The following is a 22,380-nucleotide window of genomic DNA, read 5'->3' as shown; positions in this document are numbered from 1 at the left end:
TGTCATGTATCATATGTGGTGTAATCGCTCAATCAGTGTTTCAACGGCGGAAAGACCTCAATAAAACTGCTTGTAAACAATGTCACGTAGCATCACATTTACCTCAGGCAGTCATTCAGTGTCCACAGAATTGTATTCACTAGAGAAATCAACTCTTTCACTAAATATATGCTCTATATTAGCCTATATTATTCATTATATTCTACTTAACCTTGATTATTTAATGTATGTTTAAATAAACTTGTCATGAAAATGACAGTCACGGTGTATAAATGATTATATTTCAACAAAGAATTGGAGAAAAAACTATTTTATAATTAGATTTAGAAATTATTGCAACCGTAACTTTATAAGTTATACCGAACCGTGACTTCAAAACCGAGGTACGTACCGAACCGTCAGTTTTGTGTACCGTTACACCCCTAGTGTATATTGTGAGCGCACTTTTTCCTTTGTGTGTTCCCTTTTCTTGTCTCTCCACTGTAACTGCTCGCAGGTGGATCTGATTACAAGGATGGATCTGATTGGCGACGGGAGTGACTGCAGCTGGATTTAAGCGTCAAGGAAGATGGACATATTGTCTCCCCGCTCTCATCAGTGTTATGAGTGACTCCGTGTACGAGACATTTGTTGAAATCTGTTAAATTAAGTGAACTATGAAGTTGTAATTTATTATGGTTACGTTTGGATTCTCTCTTACCGACCATTGTTTGGAGCATGGTAGGGCGGGTGCCTGTTTGTTTTGTTCGTTTTCTCCTGTTTATGTTAGCAGGGAGGAAAGTTTCTTTTCATTTTCTTTGTAATCTGTTTTCTAGGTTAGTTTGTAAATGTAAGTTAGTTTTGCTTTTTGTATTTGTTATGGCTTTATCCCTCCTGAAATAATGTGGCTCCTCACTTATTCTTGTTTAATACATTTATTTATCCTGCACTTTATCCCCCGGTTTCACAGACAATGCTTAAGCTAATCCTAGACTAAAATGCATGTTTGAGCTGTTTTAACTGAAAGAATCTTGCACTGACAAATCTTAAAATATCTCAGTGGCATTGTTTTGTCTCAAGATGCACACCAGTAATTTTTTTTTCTTGGGCACGTTTATAAAAGTTACTTAAATGTTCTAATTGAACTAAGGCCTAATCCTGGCTTAGTCTAAGCCCTGTCTGTGAAACCGGGCCTATAAGTGTTTCATGGTTCTAAAGTTTTGGGGGTAAGAGCAGGTATCTTTTCTTTTGATCTCTGTTCATTATTACGGAAGATTTCCATCTCTTTGAGTAGGGATTTAAATTCATTCGTAACACTTGCATGGGCTTACACTTACATTCTCCTGAAAGAGCGCATGCACACATCAACCAGAGCGAGAGCTAGAGCACGCCCATTAACGAGCTTCGTTCGGGTTGCAGAAGTTGTCGGTAGCGCTGCACAGGACTTGCTTGAGAACGATATGTCATTTTGTTTTAAGACCACAAACTCATTGACACTAAAGAAGCGTCTTTTTGGTTGTGCGGGAAAGATAACATTGTTCAGCTTTCCAAAGAACCCAGCGTTAAGGGAACAGTGGATGCAGTTTTTCTGGGGCAGCAAAGGAGTTCTGCAAGTGTGTTTGTTTGTTCACAGCAGTTCGACGCTGGATTTGCAGATTGTTTGAAACTAAAAGATGGAGAAGTCCCAGCGATAAAAGATCCTGGTCATGAGCCAGAACTGCAGGCAGCAAGTAAAACTGCATCAAATGTCTGTGACTCTTTAGCTCCGCCCACGACATGCCTCCAGGAGCTTGACTGTTTTCAGAAAGAATCAGAACAGCGTACTGGTCTTTTATAAATCTGATAAAACTAAAGACTCTTCGGAGATATGAAGGATGCAATACTTCTCTATAGGTACTCAAGATTAACATGAGATTGGCGCAAACTGTGTGTGTTATGTACCCTTTAAATTGTGAATAACAAATAAAATCAAAATTAAATAACTTTGTGAACATACCCAATGAGGGCCACTCTGTGGCGGATGTATTCTGTGGCATGACCCATGCCTAGCGGGAACATAACCCGGCTCTTTGGACCAATGCCTGCAACGCTAGGTGGAAGCTGACGTGCAGAGCCTCTGTCAGGCATCAGGACAGATAAGGCCGTCCGGAACAGAGAGCCGGCAGTCTCCACCAGCTCAGAATGATTCTCATTACTCCACTGAAGAGAATGAAACAGAGAAGAGCAGTGTCAATGGAAACAGAGGAATGCAAGAATCTCTATTCATAATATATTTGTTAAGTTCAAACCTAATGGAAAGATGAGACAAAGTGAAGAGTGGAGAGGCCACTTAAAGGGTTAGTTCACCCAAAAATGAAAATTAATAAAGGCCTTCTGAAGCGAAGCCATGCACTTGTGTGATAAAAAAAAATCCATATTTAAAACTTTACAAACTGTAATCTCTAACTGACGTATATGTGTGTTGACGAGAGACTGGCGTTCGAACATATGACTCCGGTGAGAATATGCTAGTTCTCGCGAGAACCAAGTTTTGTTTAGCTCTATCCTATGCGTTCGTCACTGTAACTTTTTTTATATAACTCCAATTGTGTTCATCTGGAAGAATGTCATATAAATACAATGACTTGAGGGTGAGTAAATCATGGGCTAATTTTCATTTTTGGGTGAACTATCCCTTTAAAGGAATAGTGACAATCATTGACTTTTGCTAAATGTCATTTCAAATCCACATTACATAAACTAACATGCCAAAGGAGGAATTTTGAAGCACATCTGAATGTTGGAACTTCTCAAAAAAGAACTAAAAAGACAGCACCATAAAAGTAGTCCATTCAACTCATGAGCTCTAACCCAAGTTGGTTTGAGAAATCATTCCTATTAAAGTCCTATTCCTGAAAGATAACAAAAAAACAAAAAAAACAACTTGATTTTCCGTTAAAAAAATATTTGTACTGTCCCACTGAAATCGTAAGTTCTCTCATCTCATTATTTGACAGGCTGCAGTAAATGGCAGTAGGAATTGTTTTCCAAAAATCTGCCCAATTTCTGCCTTAAAATGAACACAATTTGTTAACGGAACTGTAAAAGAACCAGAAATGAATTTGGAACCAGAATCATCACATTCCTTATGATTCACATCCAAATTCGCATGATCGCCACAGAAGGGGAAGATTTTCACATAAAAATCTTAAAAAAGCCTGCTCCTTAAAGCTTTAGAGCAGTAATGGTAAATGGACTGCTTTTATATAGTGCTTTCAACAGACCCATGGCCATCCAAAGCGCTTTACATGTTGCCTCACATTCACCCATTCATACACAGACGGCGGTGTCAGTCATGCAAGGCACCATCCAGCTCGTCGGGAGCAGCTGGGGTTGGGTGTCTTGCTCATGGACTTGGTCAGGTGGAACCGGGGATTGTACCACCAACCTTCCGGTTTGTAGACAACCTACATGAACCATGAGCCATTGTCGCAGGATGATTTAAAATTATTAGATAATTATAATTGATAATATTATTCAATATTAATTTAAAAATGTATATATTTTTTGAAGATACAGTTCTTGAAATTTAGTGTGATCACTAAATGAATTGTTGTTAATTATTATATCAACACTCCCAGTTTCAGTCCTGTCATAATTATAGCAAAAATAGTGGAGGAAATATCTTACCACAGGAGGACTTTGAATATTGCGTTGGACAATGGGAGGCCTTCGAGTCAAAAAGGTTGAGAACCACTGCTTTAGAGGACTTGGAACAGAGTACATGAGTTGCAAGGGCTACTTCAAATGACACTTTTATGGTGCTTTTTGTCCTTCTTGGACCATGACAGACTCTGGTCACTGCTGCTTTTTATTGTATGGGAAAGAGCTGCGTAAACATCCTTCAGTGGAACACCGCAATTTTGAAGAAAGAAAGTCATATGGGTTTAGAACGACATGAAGGCGAGTCAATAATGACACAATGTTCATTTAACGCTACCTTCATCTTGACATCCAGAGGTAAACTATACCTTCTTCCTTTTGTGCACTCAAAGCAGTCTTAAAAGACAAGAAGGTATTTTAGCAGAGATGCAAAAAGCATGCCTAATTAAAGTAAAATGCTGACCAGGCCACAAATTTGAGTTTGGTCTGCAGAAAAAACATTCCGTGGAGTAATGACCAACACTGGCAAACCTTGGGCTTAATTAGCAAACCAGTTTTGATGGCAAGCGTGACTCAGATGCAAAGGCCTGTGACCAGTAAGGCCAGTAAAAATAGCCAGCTTGGGAAAAGAGGAGTTTCTTTGATGGAAACAAAGGAGAGAAAAAAAGGGTGTGAGGGTCAGTTTGAGGGCATTCAGCCGAAATGAAGAGAATGCGGAGTAAAGATATGACATGACATTTCAAACCAAACCACTGCTTTATTACGTTATTCTACATACGGAAATTAACTTTGTCGAGAAATATTGCAATAGCACAACACTGGAAAGGTGTTCAATTTAAGGAGGTGAACCACAAGTGTGGCAACAGTGTCGGTTTACTCACAAATGCAGAGTTAATGGCATCCACAAAGCTCTCCTCATCCAGCTGTAGAAGTTCTTCAGCGTGTTGATGACTGGTGGACCAGACCAGCGAGCTCTCTGTGTCTGACAACTGCAAAGCAGACATATACACCACGTCTGGGCATGAAATGCATTTTCCATTTGACCACTAAGCGATATCATGACGAGCCAATAAAACAAAATCAAGCACAACTGACATCATTTACAAGTACAATAAACACATAAGTTCAGCTCACGGGAAGCATCGCAATGGGGCCGGTTGGGAGGAACCTCTGCCAGGCCACGTTATTTTCTGTGGGCTGAAAAACAACAATGCAAGTTAATTTTTCTTCCGTAATGTGACGTTTCTGAGTGAATTCAAATATTCAATAATCTGACAAGCACACAATGAGACGCGATACGTTTTGAACTTCAAACTGGAGGATCGTCATACCTCGGACAAGTGCAGAACAGCGACGACTGCTGACTGGTCGTAATTCCATTTGACTGTGGGGATGCCCGCCTCTCTCCGCACCATTGAGTTCGGCCCATCGGCACCAATCTGAAACAGCCAATCACACCTACCTTCAGAATTCTGAGGTTTTGCTTATACAGCCGAGCACTGTCCGGTTTGTAATAAAAAAATGAAATGCTGTGTATGCTCTACATACCAACAGTTTGGTGTGGAGAGTCTTCCCATTCGCTAGAGTCACCTGAACCCAAGGGATGGACTCAGAAACATGGTAAGGATGGGGCCAGGTGTATTTCACCACTTTTGTTCGGTACTGCACTTCAACTTGGTCTGGTTGAGACATGAACGATAACCATGCCAAAACATCATTACACATTAAAATGCAACAAAAAGAGCATTAGTCCAAATCTTGTTCAGTTCCACTTGAGAAATGGGAAAATCCAAACAAACATGGTTTGGCTGTGACAAAGTAAAAAAATTAAGGCTCATCAAACCACCTCATAAAACACAAAGTTGTTTTCCTTTCTCTGGTTGAGGCCTGCTAACATTGACAATTTTCTTGATGGCTTTGGCAAGGCACCCACATCTGACTAATGGTGTTTATCTACAAGCAGACCATGCAAGACATGTGACCAGCTGCCAATATCTTGCACACAACATCGGACAAAAGTAAAGAAAGCAGAAAATCCACTTTTCTTAGAATCACTGGCGGTCGAGCACATGAAAAGATCCAGAATTACGCCTACGTTTCAGACTTGGAGACCTTTCTGTCCACAAAATTGAACGCTAGTTCTTGCACATAACATGGGTGAGAAATATTGGCTTCTTGCTGATTTGAAAGTAAAGTAACGGGAAAAAACAGTTGGCAGATGTGTGTACTTTTCATCTAGAACTTCAGCAGAAATAGAAGACTGTTAAAACACCAACTTGACAAACACGTGAACACGCACGTGCTACCGCACATCTGTTAAAAGTAAGATGCGTTTTAAAAAAGGCCCATTTATAAAAAATATGCAGTTTTACAGAGCATGGCATGGAAAAGCCAAATTCAGAGCCTTGGAACGGTTTAGTTAATTACAACAACAAAATGTTAGAGTAAAACGCTGTCCGTGCTCAGGCATCCCGAGCGAGCGAGATGCTACGGCTGGAAAGGAATGTGGTTTCTTTAAATGGGTCAATAGACCACTGCACGTGTCCGAACAGGGTGGCAATTCTCGTGGGGCTTCAAACTCCCACCAAAAGCAATGTGCTGGATGATCGAAATAGCAGGAAAAACATGCATACGTCCAAAGAAGTGGAATCTTTAGGGGGAAAAAACATAAGAAAAAAGACGTTCAAAGGAGTTCGAGAACAAATAAACATTTTGCCAAGACAGGAAGGAATGGCTTGTGGTGACATCATTTGCCAAGCCATCCCTAAAACTAATTAACAGGGAGCCCACTTCAGCGCAGGCTCCTACAGGGAGAAACATGGGAAGCGCACAGCAAACGCAACGATCAAGGATATATCATCATGTAATGATCAAAGTTGAGTGTGCAGAGCAATGATTACAAAAACAAACACATAAATGGATCCATATATCAAACATCAAAATGTGTCCGTTTACCAGAGAGAGTCTGCAGCTGTTTGGTGAGGGCGGCCACAATGACGTCGTTCTCAACGATGTACGCCATCTCGTCCTGCAGATTCTCCTTATCAAATGTAATCAGGGCATCTGAACAAGCGTCCCAAACCTAAAGCAAAAAAAGCCAAGTTATTGCTGTGGTTTACAACTCTATCCTTAAGCGACCACTCGGCTTCTATTTATGGATTTCCAAAAAGCACGTGCTTCACTGAACTTGAACACATCAAAGCCGCTCGACTGAGTGAAGAGTTTTGCCAGATACTCTAACCAAACATCAAACTAGATTCGACAAAAGCCACCAACAGCCCTTGAGGTTGCACGGTTGACTTTGTAAATGCACTGGGGTGAGGCAGAAATGTAAAATGCCATTCTTTGCGGCGATTTAAGCTCGTATTTATAGTTACGTCAATAATAAATAACAAATATGCGAACATTACTGCGTCGAGCTAAGTTTGTTTCATCCAAGTTGCCTTGCAACTCAGTTAATAAAACATGCAGCTGGTTTTAAATGCAAAAACGTCTTGGTGATTGACGCAGCTATTTATTAAAAACCTAAAACGACTTGTAACTAAGGTGACTGGCAAACAATTAAATCCATGTGTAACATGGATTCAGAAGGACTGTTCCATCCTTCTTGTTATACAGCCATGCTAAAACCACTAATAGTAGTGGTTTTGCAATTTTTGATACATGGTTACGTGGAAGATTTAAAACGTGACCAACCCACAATTATGAGGATTTTACACATTGGAAAAACACAGCTGTTGATAAGTTGCTATGTACTTCAAGTCATTGCCAAATGAAAACGTACCTTGCTAAAATAAGCCATTTAACAATTTCTGCAACAAAGATACCAGAAAAGGTTCAGACCACTATGGAGGGGGAGATCTAGCTGATAACACTTTAGGAACCTCCACACTCCACAAAAAAACACCTTTTTCTGGTACATGGCACTTCCCAAACCCGCTTTAGTCGCTTTCCTCCAACCGCTTGAATTTAATTGGAGAGCAAGAGGGAACCTAGCTCAGTTCCTTTGCAATTTCATCCTTGCTTGGCACTCACAAACAAACAAACAAAAATCTTAAGCAGTACAGGAAAGGTATAATGGGCGAGGTGTATCACTATAAAATGCACTCTGATGACATCCCTTAGTTTGCCCAGAAACCACAGGATTTCGTTTTGGCAGTGAAAAAAAATCCACATCTTACAGGAGAAACCCCACCACAGCACTGAAAACGAAGGGTCCTTTGACTTGTGATCTCCACAGCTTTTAACTCCTCTCCCTGCATCTCACATGAATCTTCGTAATTAGTAGATGCAGGGTTAGATTTATGTAATCTCGCTAAATAAGACTCTAATAGATAAACTGTGGCCGCAAGCAAAACCGAGCTTAACTGTCACGTTGCGATGTGGAGTTTGATGTTCTGCATCTCTAATGTATGTTTTGTATTCGAATGCTGTGGTTCTGTAGCATTAATTTATGGGTGGCTGCTTACAGTGTGATGATAGACAAACAACGATGAGCAAAGCACGATACAGCTGTTTTTAATGAAGTGGCTTCCTGCCCTTGGGAAAATAAGCAGGTAAGGTCATAGTAAATGACTGTGTTGGTTACTCAATGTTTTGCTTAAGTGTTTAGTTGTTTTTGAAATGATGCAAGTTACATTTAGTGTGATATATGATTATATATTTACTTATAAAAAAGTATTAATAAAGGTGTTTTGGTTGACATTCTGTGAAGGACCAGGTAATACCGTGGTGCGCAGGGTTGGGAAGGTTACTTTTAAAATTTATTTTTTCACAACTTTTTACAAATTATATGCTTTAAAAAGTAATTTGTATTATTGTATTGTAATACTTCAGAATACTAATAAGGTATGTAACACAAAAGGGCCACCAAACATAAGACTTATTTTGAGCAACATCAGTTTTCCACAATATTTCTTGAAGCAAAAAATGTAGAGAAAAAAATATTGATGCTCTAGAAGGCAACACGATGCATAAAGATCTGGGGTCTGTAAACTTTTTGAATTGGATGAACAGGGTAAATTGTACTTATTTTTTCATCTGGGAAACATTTTTTCAAAAAAGTTAATAGCTTCTGAAGGGCCTTACTAAATTAAAAAATATGATCTTTAAACAAAATAAGAAATTCACACATCCTGTTCAAATGTTTTCACCCCCTGCTCTTAATGCATTGCGTTTCAAGGAAACTTGTTTCCGCCACTAAATATAAAAATAAAAAAGGTAACTGCGACTTTTTCATCTCACAATTTTCACTTTTTTGCGAAGTGCAAAGAAAGTTACCTTTTTATTGTTTTATTAAAGTCGCAATTCTGAGAAAAAACGTCAGTCTTTTTTCTCCCTCATAATTGGAAATTATAACTCGCAATTGCGACTGTTTCTCTCACAATTCTCATTTAAAAAAAAGTCTGAATTGTGAAAAGTCACATTTACCTAAACAAATGATTTAGCATGAAATATGAAAACAGTAGTGGATCATCCAGATAATGACAGACAATCAATTTTTGAATGTGGCAATTTGTATAAATGCAGTTATTTTGTCTTGTGGAGTACATGTAAACATCTATTATGTGAAATAGCTTATTCAGGACAGTATTAAATAAAAGTAACATGCAATTTTTATAATTTATATATATATGATTTGTTAATTTTGCATATTCTGCAAGGGGTACGAAACTTGAGAGCACGACTGTATCTTAGGATGCTTGTGCAGACTGTCAGAGTCTGAGAATCAGCAATTGCTGTTTACATTGACTGCCCATTACAGTATACATTGAATTTTAATGTCTTTTTTTTTCATTTAAACATTAAAGTAATCACTTTGTTCATCTAAAATATTTTTCTGATGTAACTAATTTGATTACCACACATTTAATTTAACTGTAATGAAATAGAGTTACTCAAATTTTGTATTTTAAGTACGTAACTAACATGCATTTCGTTACTCTTCAACCCTGTGCGTGAATATGATGATCCTTTAGTAGCATATCATTGCATAATGGTACTCCCAGTAATCACTGCATTACATCATTCTGGTTTTACTGACCTGCATTTTATTATACGGCTTGCATCTCATATTTACAATATGGTCCCAAGCACCAAGACCTGTAACACAATAGGATACAATTACAAAGGCACCACATTTGTTCCTACTCATTCAATTCCTCATTTATCATATCCAACCAGAACAAAGTGTGGAGATAAATGAATATAGTAATGGAAAAAAGCACACCGCACAAGAGAGAGAGCTCTACCTACTGACCTACTTCCTGGTGAATCTTTCATATACAAACATTATACTGTAAATAGGTTTAATGACAGGAGTGCAGATTCAGAGCTTCGAATGGAACAGATGTACTTATCCTCGCCACAGGCCTTTTGATTGGATTGTGCACCCACATTACCTAAAGTACTGGTTCTAAATAATGCCCAACATCGCCCATAATGCAAACATGCATTCTGTGGACACAATCAAAAGCATATGTTTCATCCAACATAACACACTGTGTAGCCAGGCAACCGAAGGCAGTTCAATGTACTCAGCATCACATCTACAACTGTGCCTCTGAAATCTATTGTTTTCTAGTCAACACCTTTCTGTACTTTCTCATTTCAGAATTTGTGATAAAGAACTATATTAAAGGATACTGGTAAGAGATTTGATCTGCAGTCAATGTTTAAGGTAAACTCTAAAAATGTATGAAAGTGTAAAATCACTAAGGGCAAAAATGAACAACTTACAAAAACTAAACAAAGAAAACATATACATATACATATATACATATATACATATATACATATATATATATATATATATATATATATATATATATATATATATATATATATATATATATATATAATATTCATACATTGAATTAGCTTATATTTTATATTTTCATTTTATTTTTTCATTTTAATATTAGTTTAAGTACTTTTGTATTTTTTTATATTTCTATTTAGTTTTATTTTAGTAATATAATACTTAAACTAAAAATTTGTTTAATGCAGTTAACGTTACATTTCTAATTTTCATGGAGCCATGTATTATTTATATTCTATTTTATTTCAATTACCTATTCAAATTTTAGTTAACACTTCATCACACAAAGATATGGTTTCAGAGACTGAATCAGTGTTGGGTGTAATGCATTACTAAGTTATTAATAACTAATTACATTTTTCCTTGAAAAAGTAAAATAAGGGATTACTCTTAATTTTTCTGTAATTTAAATACAGTTACTTCTGATGTAATTGCGTTAAAATACTGAAGGCAGAAATATTTTTAGGTAAAACAATACCTAATTTATTATAGCCATACTTTTTAGAGAGAGTAATTATTACAGTAATCCAATTACACTGTTGAACATGTAATTATTAGTAGCTAGTAATGAATTACTTTTTACAGTGACTGACCCAACGCTGCTCTGAATATAGTGTGGCAGATGTATGGACTACTTCTGTGATGCATTTTATGATGCACTTTGTTCATTTTTGAAAGACACGAGGATGAATAAATGACAGAAGTATCATATTTAAATGAAATATCCCTTTAAAGCACTAAATGGAAGCTGCGAAAGTCTGTTTTTCCCCTATAGACCCTTTTCACAGGCTGTGATGACTTTTTTTTAACGGTCATCAATATCGTAAATCCTGCAACGTTTTTTGTATTTTCATTTTTTTAAATATACATGTACATTTATAACACTAATACTTTGTATTTTATTACTTTTGCATCAAGTTACCGCTGCTGTGAGGGTGTTTCTAATACAGCATCTATGGGAGTGATGGTAAAAATTTACATCTTTCTCTTTTGACTGCCGTTATCAATCTCACTCTATTTTTTCCCTCTTTTTGAAAGTTGTGAAATCACTATTTTGGCGTTTTTCTTTTACTATTTGAGCAAATGGGCACACACAAAAATATGTAATGTATTCTCTCATTCACAGCTATTATATTTAACCCGATTTCCACTTTGAGAAACCCGGAAATGTGAAAAGGGTCTATTGTGACGTACATCAAAATCAACTTAGTATTTCATGCTCATGATTTAGAGATTCGTATAGATCCATATGAATGTTATATGAACCACCCAGTACAAAATAAACATAAAAAGGTATAAAAGTCCATACCACTAAGAAGTGTCGCAGAGCCTGGACTGATGGAGCTGACTCTTGTACTGTAGGTCTCAGGGACCCTGTACATCTCTTTTTTGTGACCAGCCTCCAGCAGAAGAATCTTCTTCCCTGTTAAATTTGGATCTAGACCTGAAAGAAGAACACGGATAAAATGCAGGATGATTTATTTGCTTTGCAAATTTCTCATTTCCTTGTTATTCCTAAATCACCGTGGGGTTGATTCGCTCATTTTGCATGATTTTACCAATGCATTTGAATATGAACTCACTCAAGTTCGCCTAAAATCTGTGCGTTGATTGCACACTGCTTACTTTAGCATCCTACGGCATGAGAACGTCACATTGCAGTACAACCGCAATTGCACCCTTCACCTCCAGCTAAAACACTTTCATCAAACAAAATAACAACCTCTCCTTTGCGTGAAAAAACAAGGGGTGAAGGAAAGCAACGGGAGAGACTTTATTACTGGGAAGTTTGCCAACACTGTACTTATGAGGAAGCGTGGGAGAGTGCAGAGTGAAGCTGAGGGGTAAACTGGTGCATGGCTCTCTCACTCACCCAAAGAACATGCCATAGCGGTGCCCACCATTCCCCCGCCGGATATTATAATGTCAAAGAGCTCGTTTTCAGATGTGCTGGACTCCTCATCGCGCGCGGAGGACGCGAAGCCTCTGCCCACCGCTCGCGCTCCATTGAGTGCCCTCACTGCGAAACACTGTCGTCCTATCCCGAACACAGCGAGTCTAGTCAACATCCTCGCGGAAAAACAGACGTGAAGCAACTTGTTACAACTAACAAGCCTGCAAGGAAATACCTAACAGCCTCCGTTAAATGTGTCCTGTTATTGACAATAACGGTGAACTCTATCAATCATCCAGCCATGTTGTTGTCGATAGAGAATATACGTAAGAGTTCAGTTCTTCCGGGTTTTAAAAGCCACTGAAATAATGACAATGGAGCATGGACATTCCCAAAAACATTTACTATGTCTCCAGTCCACAAGTGAGATGTATTTCAGATAGCACTAGTACTTAAGTGCAACATTTGTGTCTTTTAAAATACTTTCGCTTCTCTCGTTCTTCATCAGAGTCGTTTGAGACAGTAGCATGGTGGAAGCACGCTCTCTTTCGCGCCACCTGCCGCCGTGGAGTGAAAACCAAGGCCGTTCGGTTTATTTAAATGTACTATCATCAGGTAACATGTAGCTATGCGTGTTTTGTTCGCTGCAGAAAACATTTGCTGTGAAATATTTGCTATTTTGTATCTAACATTCCTTAAGGGCATACTGTAAGCTCAGGACTCGATGCGCGCGTGCAGGCGCTGGTGGGTGGAGATTGTCATCGGTACAGAGATCATAATATTGGACGATTCAAGGAAATGGAGTGTGTCTTGAGCCTTTACAGTTAATGGATGAGTGTTTGAATGATTTCCTCATAGCGGGACTGATCACACCATGGATCAGATGACAATGGTGAGAAAAAACCCCCGCAAAATGTCGGTAGAGGTTATACGATACCAGAGTTTACTTTCAAACAAGTGTCTGATATTTTCCTGTGTTTTTATGGATTTAGCATTGATTATTTTATTGTGTATACAATTCGTTTGTATCGCTTTTGACCGCGGCGAATAACAATAACAGAGCGTAACTATGCGCGTTTGGGGTTGCCATAGTAACAACATGCTATTGACAACTTGACATTCAACAGGGCTCCCCTAGCTAAGAAAAAAGCAGACAAAGTCAATATTTTGATGACATACATTTTATTTTCTTATAGTGCTGGATACCGATGATTACATGTAATCTGGATTATGTAATCAGGTTCCAAAAAATAAACACTTGTAATTAGATTATATTACGTTTTAAAATAGCCTACTCAATATCAAACTTTCATAATCAAGTTTTTTTTATTGATTAGGGCTAGGGCTAACCCTAAACTAAATAATTTCACGTTCTCTCAACATTGCAACATTACATATTCAATCAGTTCATTATTACATAATTTCATAATTGCATGCAGACAGTGCAGGGATTCCTCAACTTTTTTTTATCAGCTGAACCTCTTTGACCTAATATATTTATGCCTACTTGAAGTACCCCTGAGATTTTAAGGTAATAAGTTAGGTCAATAATAAAATTAAGTTCATGTTTTTTAGTATTATGTTTTGATTATTTGTATTTGTTTATATATATTTGATTGAATTAATAGCTTTTCATTAAACTCATGAGCCCTATCAAACTCCAGTCTTAGAAACCCTGATGTAATGTAATGTTTAATGCACTTCATGTTGTTAATAACAAAGAATGGAATAGATTTTAATGATCTTTGTACTTTTATATAAATATGGTACAAGACTATCCTATTAAAATAAATGAAATTAGGTTAACAATTTAGGTGAAAAGTAATCAAAAAGTAGTCTGGTTATATTACCATAAATGTGTAATGTAATGGATTACGTTACTAACTACAATTTGTGTCATGTAATATGGAGTAACCAACTACAATATGTAAGTAATCTACCCAGCACTGTATAATATAGTTTTTTTTTCTTTGTAATTCAGTTCTTTAATGCTTGCATACATGGAAATCAGTGCAGCCCATGGCACGTCGTTCATCCATCCACATTTCATGTAGACTCACAAAATTTGATTACAGTAGTTATATTTCATGCCATATCGCATTTTTATAGGTTTTTTTACTTACAAATTTACAGATGTTCATAACTAACTGTTTCATTTACATTTACTCATTTAGCAGACACGTACAAAGCAACTTACAAATGAGTAGGCCTAGTGATTCATCTTATAGAGGCAATAAAGATGAGATTGTGCTAGTAATACAAAGTTTCAGACATCGCTTTTTCATCTCCTTAAGTTAATCAGTTAATTGATCAATCAATCCAACAAACAAACTAAATACATATTGTCTGTCCAGATCTCTCCCACTTTAGCTTTCTCCGGATCTAAAGAGGGAGACAATGTACATGTTTCGGAATGCCTGCTGTCCTCTAATGAGGATAGGAAGAAGTCTGAACTATCTCTTGAGGTGCATTTGGAGGCTCTGAAGGCCAAACGTAAGGAGCAGCTGGAGAATTTAGAGCTTCAGCACCAGACCGGGCTGGAGAAGAGGGTCCTGCAGAACTCACTGCTCACCAGTAGCACTGAGTGGATACTTAAAACCAATATACTGCAGCATAGCATCAGCGATTATGATGGCCGAAACAACAAACACCACAGGTAATTCATATCTTAAAGGGTTAGTTCACCTAAAACTTAAAAGTCAGTCAGCATTTACTCACCCTCAGTTTGTTCCAAACCCTTAAGAATTTTGTTAAGATCTTTTTAATAAATCTGAGAGATTTATAAAAACTTCATAAATAGATTGTAAAATGAATTCATATGAATTGAGCGATTTAGTCCATATTTTCTGAAGAGACACGATTCTGAGAGAGACTCATTGGTTCTTGCTGAAGCTCAAACGTGCTGCGTAACACGAGAATGAACCTCATTGGTTCTTGAGGAAGCTCAAACGTGTTGCGTAACACGAGAATGAACCTCATTGGTTCTTGAGGAAGCTCAAACGTGTTGCGTAACACGAGAATGAACCTCATTGGTTCTTGAGGAAGCTCAAACGTGTTGCGTAACACGAGAATGAACCTCATTGGTTCTTGAGGAAGCTCAAACGTGTTGCGTAACACGAGAATGAACCTCATTGGTTCTTGAGGAAGCTCAAACGTGTTGCGTAACACGAGAATGAACCTCATTGGTTCTTGAGGAAGCTCAGACGTGTTGCGTAACACGAGAATGAACCTCATTGGTTCTTGAGGAAGCTCAAACGTGTTGCGTAACACGAGAATGAACCTCATTGGTTCTTGAGGAAGCTCAAACGTGTTGCGTAACACGAGAATGAACCTCATTGGTTCTTGAGGAAGCTCAAACGTGTTGCGTAACACGAGAATGAACCTCATTGGTTCTTGAGGAAGCTCAAACGTGTTGCGTAACACGAGAATGAACCTCATTGGTTCTTGAGGAAGCTCAGACGTGTTGCGTAACACGAGAATGAACCTCATTGGTTCTTGAGGAAGCTCAAACGTGTTGCGTAACACGAGAATGAACCTCATTGGTTCTTGAGGAAGCTCAAACGTGTTGCGTAACACGAGAATGAACCTCATTGGTTCTTGAGGAAGCTCAAACGTGTTGCGTAACACGAGAATGAACCTCATTGGTTCTTGAGGAAGCTCAAACGTGTTGCGTAACACGAGAATTAACCTCATTGGTTCTTGAGGAAGCTCAAACGTGTTGCGTAACACGAGAATGAACCTCATTGGTTCTTGAGGAAGCTCAAACATGTTGCGTAAGACGAAAATGAACCTCATTGGTTCTTGAGGAAGCTCAAACGTGCTGCGTAACACGAGAATGAACCTCATTGGTTCTCTCACATCAAGTGAACATGGTTGAGCTTCTGTTTTTACCACAACTGATGTATGAGCTAATGAATGTTTTTATGTGAATAAAAGCTTAAATTGAATCTGTTCATCATATAAAGCGATCAAGTCTCTTCAGAAAATTTGGACTAAACCGCTCAATTCATATGAATTAGTTTTACGATCTCTTTTTGAAGCGTCAAAGTGGTAGTTGCGTAGCTGTCAATGGAGGGACAGAAATCACTCAGATTTGATTAAAAATATATTTATTTGTGATCCGAAAATGAACTAAAGTCTTACGGGTTTGAAACAACATGAGGGCGAGTAAATGATGACAGAATTACATTTTTCTGGGTGAACCAATCCCTGTGATAACGATGTTTGGCTTGAAACAGACATCTTCCACTCTTGTTTACAGCTCAAAGGTGATTCTGAAGAATTTTATCTCAAGTGGAATCAAGGCACCAAGAACTTCTCAGGGAACGGTGACAGAGAGACAGAGGAAGCCTCTCCCCCAAGATTCACAGAAAGCCAAAGAGGAGGCAGACCGTGCTGAGTGTCAGAAACAGTTTCGCGTTGCTCCCATCCCTGAGCACATCTCTAAGCCTCTTTATGAAAACCTCATCCATGAACAAGAGCGCTTGAGGAAGGAAGGTCGCGAGCAGAGGAGAGATTTCCTCTTGACCATGCAGAAGCCCTTCGGTTTTCACAAGAGGGAGGATAAGAAGCAAGAGAGGCTGAAGGAGGAGATGGGCTCTGCCAATAAAAGTGAAAAAACAGAACCAGTTTGTGTGAGGAAACCTATACCCAAAGCAGTCTCAAACCCCAGGGGTCCTAAACAGTTGAAAGGTGCCATTTATATGAACATTTAATCAAAATAATGTAGAATATAGTATTTTTATTGATTTCTGAAGGATCATGTGACACTGAAGACTGGAGTAATGATGCTGAAAATTCAGCTTTGCCATCACAGGAATAAATTATATTTTAAAGTATATTCAGTTATTTTATATGTTAATGTTTGACCAAATAAATGCAGCCTTGGTGAGCATAAGAGACTTCTTTTAAAAAACTTTAAAACATCTTAATTATTCCAAACTTTTAGCAGTATATATATATGCATTAACAAAACACAATATGCAAGATATTTAATTGAAAATTTAACTTATTAAAGGAAAACAAAAATGTTTCATTAGAATTTTTAATTTGAAAATGTACATTTAATTTGAATTGAATTAAAATAAGCCATAATGCACTCACTCTTGTTTTGCTCTATGTGATGGTGGTTCAGAACAGGAGCAGCAAAGGAAGATTCGCATTCATCTGAGAGCTCAGGAGACTCTGAAAGCTTCCTCATCACCCATTCAAAGGAAGGAAGCCAGTGTAGATAGCCAGACCCGCAGTGCTCAGAAGAGCAAAAACGAGATGCTGGGTTACTTGGACCAGAAGCTGTCCTTCAGACCTAAAACGAACGCCGCCGTGCCTGACTTTGACAAGCTCTACCAGGCCTTTCAACAGAAGGCAATGGAGACAGCAGAGAGGAGAGCTGTCACTCGGTGTAAACCCTTCCAGCTGCGCACATCTGCACTACAGCCACACCATAGGAGTCCAGAAAACCCACAGGTTGCTATTTTCTTAAGTAGAATTGATTGTAGTGGCTTGATTAACTTTTTTTTAAAGATTCCTTTAACATAATTGTTTGCCATTTTTCAAAACTAGAAATCTATAGAGGAAATGAGCCTAAAGAGAAGCAGTTCACTTGGAGGCCTGACATCACTGTCTATGGATACTCTTCCAACTTACATAACAGATGCTGCCAGGAAAAGATCCATGGCTGTAAGGTGAGCCTGTTGCTTCTTACATTTTCACTATTTTATGAATGACTCATACCCAATAAAATCTGAATTTATCATTTTCCTTTATAATACACAATCATGGTCTTTTTTTATGCACAATTCATGACTTCACTGTATTTCAAATTTTACAATTTCTTTACAATTTTAAACTGATGCCAAACAGCTATTTAAACAATGCTTTAGGCTATACTGTAGTGTTCTAGGTTATACAAATTAATTAAATTGTAAAACAGTCTATGGGAATAAGCAATAAGCAAAAAGAAAATTAATTATTTATAGCAACAAACAATAATACATTTTGTTACCCAAGAGTCACAATAACTCAAAGTAGTATAGGAACAGAGTAAAACAAGGTAAAATATACATGTAAGTGGTTCACGTTTTTTTTAATTGAAATTCACCTATGGAAAAAATGTATGAGACTTTAATGTTAAAGGCCTGAAAATAACCTAAATATAAAACTGAATGTCTGATCATGTTTTGATTCAAATTTGAGGATGATACTCTCCAAAATGTAGCTTCTGTAAGCTTTTATGTCAAGAAAAGTCAAGGCGTCCTTTCAAAAAGAACTGCTAATTATAATGGATATACAGTTACTGAAAAACTAAAGCAACTATTTACAGAATTTACAAAGTCTAAAAAACTCATTTAGTTGATAAAAACAGTCTGTCAGAGTCTGCGCGCTCCTATCTGGTGTGTGCGTATAAACTGACGTAAGCACTATAGTATCTGTTTACATAAAATGGCGCAAAATGATGCCTTTTGATTGGTTACTACGTCCATCAATCAAACCTTTGCTGGCAAAGCATTTATCCAACGAAAACCATGGGTGCTTTGACCGACAGCTTGCGCGCTTCCTGTATATAATGACTCCTCAGAAAGCCTGTGATTGAAGGAGAAAGACCTTGGACTGGAGGGTTTAATTTGAGCGGAAGAGTCCAAAGTACAGGGGAGACCGCCAGAATACTGATTAGAATCGATATGTCATTGAAAATGGACATGATTGATTACTCTAACTCAAAACGCTCATGCAAACAAAGGAGGATTTTTAGTTTTTTTTTCAAAAGAATATTGTTGTTTTGGATTAAGAAGTGGGATGCATTTTGAAGAGTGAACCCTTACACTGACATCTATGGTGGTGTTTCTTGGATGAAATATGAGTACTGCGGTTATTATGCTAATGTTTAAATAGCTAGTGCTTCAGTCCATTCATTTCATTTGAACCCTTTCCTCTCTGGTGTATTTATTGCAAAAAAAAGTTCAGAACATGAATCTTGAGTGTTTTAGCTTTCAAATGATGCATAGTTTGTGATAGATGATTGACTATTTTGTATAAAACAAAAGTAAATACAAGTACAACTTGAAATTTTTCCAGAATGGCTATACAGCTGAATAAAATTATGCTGCATTATTTTCCTGTTTAACACTGTAGAGCTGCTTTGAAACAATCTACATTGTTAAAAGCGCTATATAAATAAAGTTGACTTGACTTGACTTACAAACACGCCCACTTCCGGCAACCCCACCCCCCCACCCCACCCCCACCCACGATCCGCTGCTGGTTAACAGGTTTTAAAATAGTTGGACATTTGAAAAATACATAGATTTAGAATTTCATATTACAGAAATAAATTGTTTATTTAATTTTTTTTTTTTTTGTACCATATTTGCACCATATTTTGGCTTGTTATATGACAATAATTTTGTAAAATTGAAAAAAAAAATCGTAATGAATTGTATAAATATATGAATCATAAATGTTATGTATGCACATCATTTTTATTCCATTAAAATGATGTGCCCCATTATACTTTTTCAGATATTACCTTTGATTTAGTGTGTAATAGATGTTTGTAAAAGTAAAAGGCCTGCAAAGTTTCAGAGACCAAAGTGGACGATAAATGAAGTTATTGTCTCCTTTGCTTTTTTATTAAGAAAGAACCGATTCTGAACTGCCTGAAAGGAGTCGTCAGTAAATCCAGTCTTACTTCCTGCATGAGCCTATATAGATTTGTAACACATCTGCATAATGCCAGCCTCTGGTTTTCATTGGCTGCCCGCGAACAACGTCTACTTTGGCCCGCCCTCAAACACTGTAGTTGTAGCTGAGGCCTGGTAGAGTTTGGTTCATGTTATTGTAATATGTGAGAAGACGTTTTTTTCTGTGCTACAAAAGGAAATCCACTATGCATGCATTTCTAAAGGATGATGACTCGGGGTTGAATTGATACAGTAAACCCGCCGCCTTGTCTACAACAAGTGCTGAGGAAACCTCCGGAGCTGAAATTCAGATAAACTAATGGCCGTTTAATTTCTGACATGCACTGTAAGCAGTAAAACAATCTCAACAGATTGGGCCAACTGACCAATCAGAGCAGAGTAGGATCATGGAAAGGAGGGGTTTAGAGAGACTGGATCCTCGATTTAACCGTTTCAGACACTGAGAAAACAGGTGATGTGCAATTTATATTATGAGAAAATGTAAGTTGTTTTTGACCTTAGATGTGTGTAAACCTATTGTAGGAGACCCTCAAAACTAAATCAGTAACCGTAGCATAATATAATAAAATTAGCTTTTTTATTATCCTTAAAAAAAGTGGTTTAATCTGCCTGTCATACAGGAGATCTCTAGAGCTGAAGGACCTCAAGGAGCAGGAGAACGCAGAGTGGATGAAGCAGCACAGAATCAAATCTCAAGCCATGAGCAGGGCAGTGGCAACGAGAGCCAAAGCAATGGACCCCCATAAGAGTCTTAAAGAGGTCTACCAGGAGAAACTCAAACAGCATCGGTGAGCACTTCGAAAAACATGTGAGAGGACTGTGATGAATGAACAAGCCATCAGAAATGAAATAACTGATTATGGGTCCTTGTGGATGTAGGCAAGCTGATCTGGAGAGGATGAAAGATTATCAAAAAGAGCTGAAGGAAATCAAATCCCGAGTGACAGCTCGCCCATACCTCTTTGAGCAGGTGTCGCAGGTACACCACTTGAAACTCAAAATCTATTATTTTCTAAATAATTCAACAATCATTTTCCATAAGCATATGCCTAATAATTTCAGGAAAATGCCAAGAGTAATGTTGAACGCAGATATAGGAATACTTTGGAACAAGCAGGTTTGGACGAAAATTTTGTGAGATCAAAGGGAGAAACAAGTAAGGCCAACCATGCGGGCAATGAGTCTGTGGATGAGGATCATTACAGCACTGAAAGCGAAACCCAAAAGAGGTATGGAGATGCATGAATGGTGGGGGTTTAAAATAAGTGTGGCCATTTTATTTGCAGTGAATATGTGTTATGATTATCACAGAGCAGAACCAATCTGTTCAGTGCAAAGATTTAACAGTGTGCTAAAGCATTTATCCTAGTTTTGATGAAAGGTTTGACATTACTTCCTCTCTTGTGACCCATACCATTAAAAATAAGATCATCTTGCTCAATGGAAATACAGTAGATGTGGTTTTGACATATTTATCATAGATCTGTTTTTTATGATTTGATGTCATCCACGAATAAGCTTTATTGTCATTGGCATAGTGAAAAAGTAACCATGCAAATATTATGATGTAGCGGTCATATGGATTCACGGTGTTCTACTATCGTTTTATTTGCAGTGAAGGAAGTGGGTAAGACAGTGTCACAAATGAGGAGGAAAAAGAAGGGAATGTGGAAACCAAAGAGGAAGAGTTGTGCTGACAGAAGACGTGTTTGGTGGGCCAGTGTATTCCTTCAATATTCCATATGTGCAGGGGAGACTGTGGTCAGACAACAAATCGCTGGCAGATCATTTCAGTTTTTAAATATTGTGTTGTGCATGTTTTACTTGATTGTAGATTGTTTTTATACTTATTGTGCTAGTGAAGCAGTGTGGGTCTTTAAACTGCTGAGCCCTCTTGTTTTTTAATGATTTTACAATACAAAGGGGATTATGAATATTCAAGAAATTCCATATGGGTGTCATAACATTTTTAATAAAACAGAAATCAAAAGCAAGTTTTATTTTATGATTTTAAGTATGTTAGGGGGCTACCGTCCCAACAAAGAAAGAAATAACCCCAAAAAACCCTTGGCAACCATATTAAAAGCAGTATATTTGCTTGGGTTCTATTTACTGCACATTAAATCATCTTATAAACCACAGAAACAGCTCTTGGGTCTGGTGTTGGGCTGCCTCAAGGTTTGCAAACGGTAAATTGGGGAAGCCTTGTCTTAGCACAAACACATCTTCCACCTGGAGTCTGTCAAATGCGGCTTTGAACGTCTGCTATAATTATAAACTATAACTGTCACAGAGGATGCCTTTATTCATGAAATTCCATTTTAATAAATACACAAAAAACATTC

General features: G+C 37.7%; 2 protein-coding genes across 3 annotated transcripts in view; one reads left to right on the top strand and one right to left on the bottom strand.

Moving 5' to 3' along the window:
- Positions 1-12,661, bottom strand: part of coq6 (coenzyme Q6 monooxygenase) — an 18,944-nt gene extending 6,283 nt beyond the window's left edge. The window contains exons 1-9 of the mRNA XM_079832566.1: positions 12,315-12,661; positions 11,751-11,885; positions 9,665-9,723; positions 6,577-6,703; positions 5,170-5,300; positions 4,953-5,060; positions 4,756-4,818; positions 4,503-4,610; positions 1,976-2,178 (exon numbers count right to left, since the gene is read on the bottom strand). Coding sequence (XP_079688692.1) covers positions 1,976-2,178; positions 4,503-4,610; positions 4,756-4,818; positions 4,953-5,060; positions 5,170-5,300; positions 6,577-6,703; positions 9,665-9,723; positions 11,751-11,885; positions 12,315-12,510 — 1,130 coding nt within the window. The 5' untranslated portion in view covers positions 12,511-12,661. The remainder of the gene's footprint in view (positions 1-1,975; positions 2,179-4,502; positions 4,611-4,755; positions 4,819-4,952; positions 5,061-5,169; positions 5,301-6,576; positions 6,704-9,664; positions 9,724-11,750; positions 11,886-12,314) is intronic.
- On the top strand, positions 12,261-22,380 carry fam161b (FAM161 centrosomal protein B). 2 transcript variants are annotated; one of them, XM_079832565.1, is made up of 10 exons: positions 12,261-12,950; positions 13,036-13,227; positions 14,690-14,991; positions 16,597-17,027; positions 17,470-17,801; positions 17,898-18,019; positions 20,656-20,823; positions 20,915-21,014; positions 21,098-21,264; positions 21,651-22,380. In XM_079832565.1, exons 2-10 carry the CDS (start codon positions 13,210-13,212, stop codon positions 21,664-21,666), a joined length of 1,656 nt encoding a protein of 551 aa, XP_079688691.1. In that variant the 5' UTR covers positions 12,261-12,950; positions 13,036-13,209; the 3' UTR covers positions 21,667-22,380. The 2 variants fall into 2 exon arrangements, with proteins under 2 accessions (XP_079688691.1, XP_079688690.1); XM_079832564.1 differs by having other exon boundaries at positions 12,262-12,758; positions 12,844-13,227; positions 21,651-22,183.

This window comes from Gobio gobio (genome assembly GCF_949357685.1).
Source record: "Gobio gobio genome assembly, chromosome: 13".
NCBI classification, from domain to species: domain Eukaryota; kingdom Metazoa; phylum Chordata; class Actinopteri; order Cypriniformes; family Gobionidae; genus Gobio; species Gobio gobio.
Note: the sequence above shows the minus strand (reverse complement) of the source record. Positions and strands in the feature narration are given on the sequence as shown.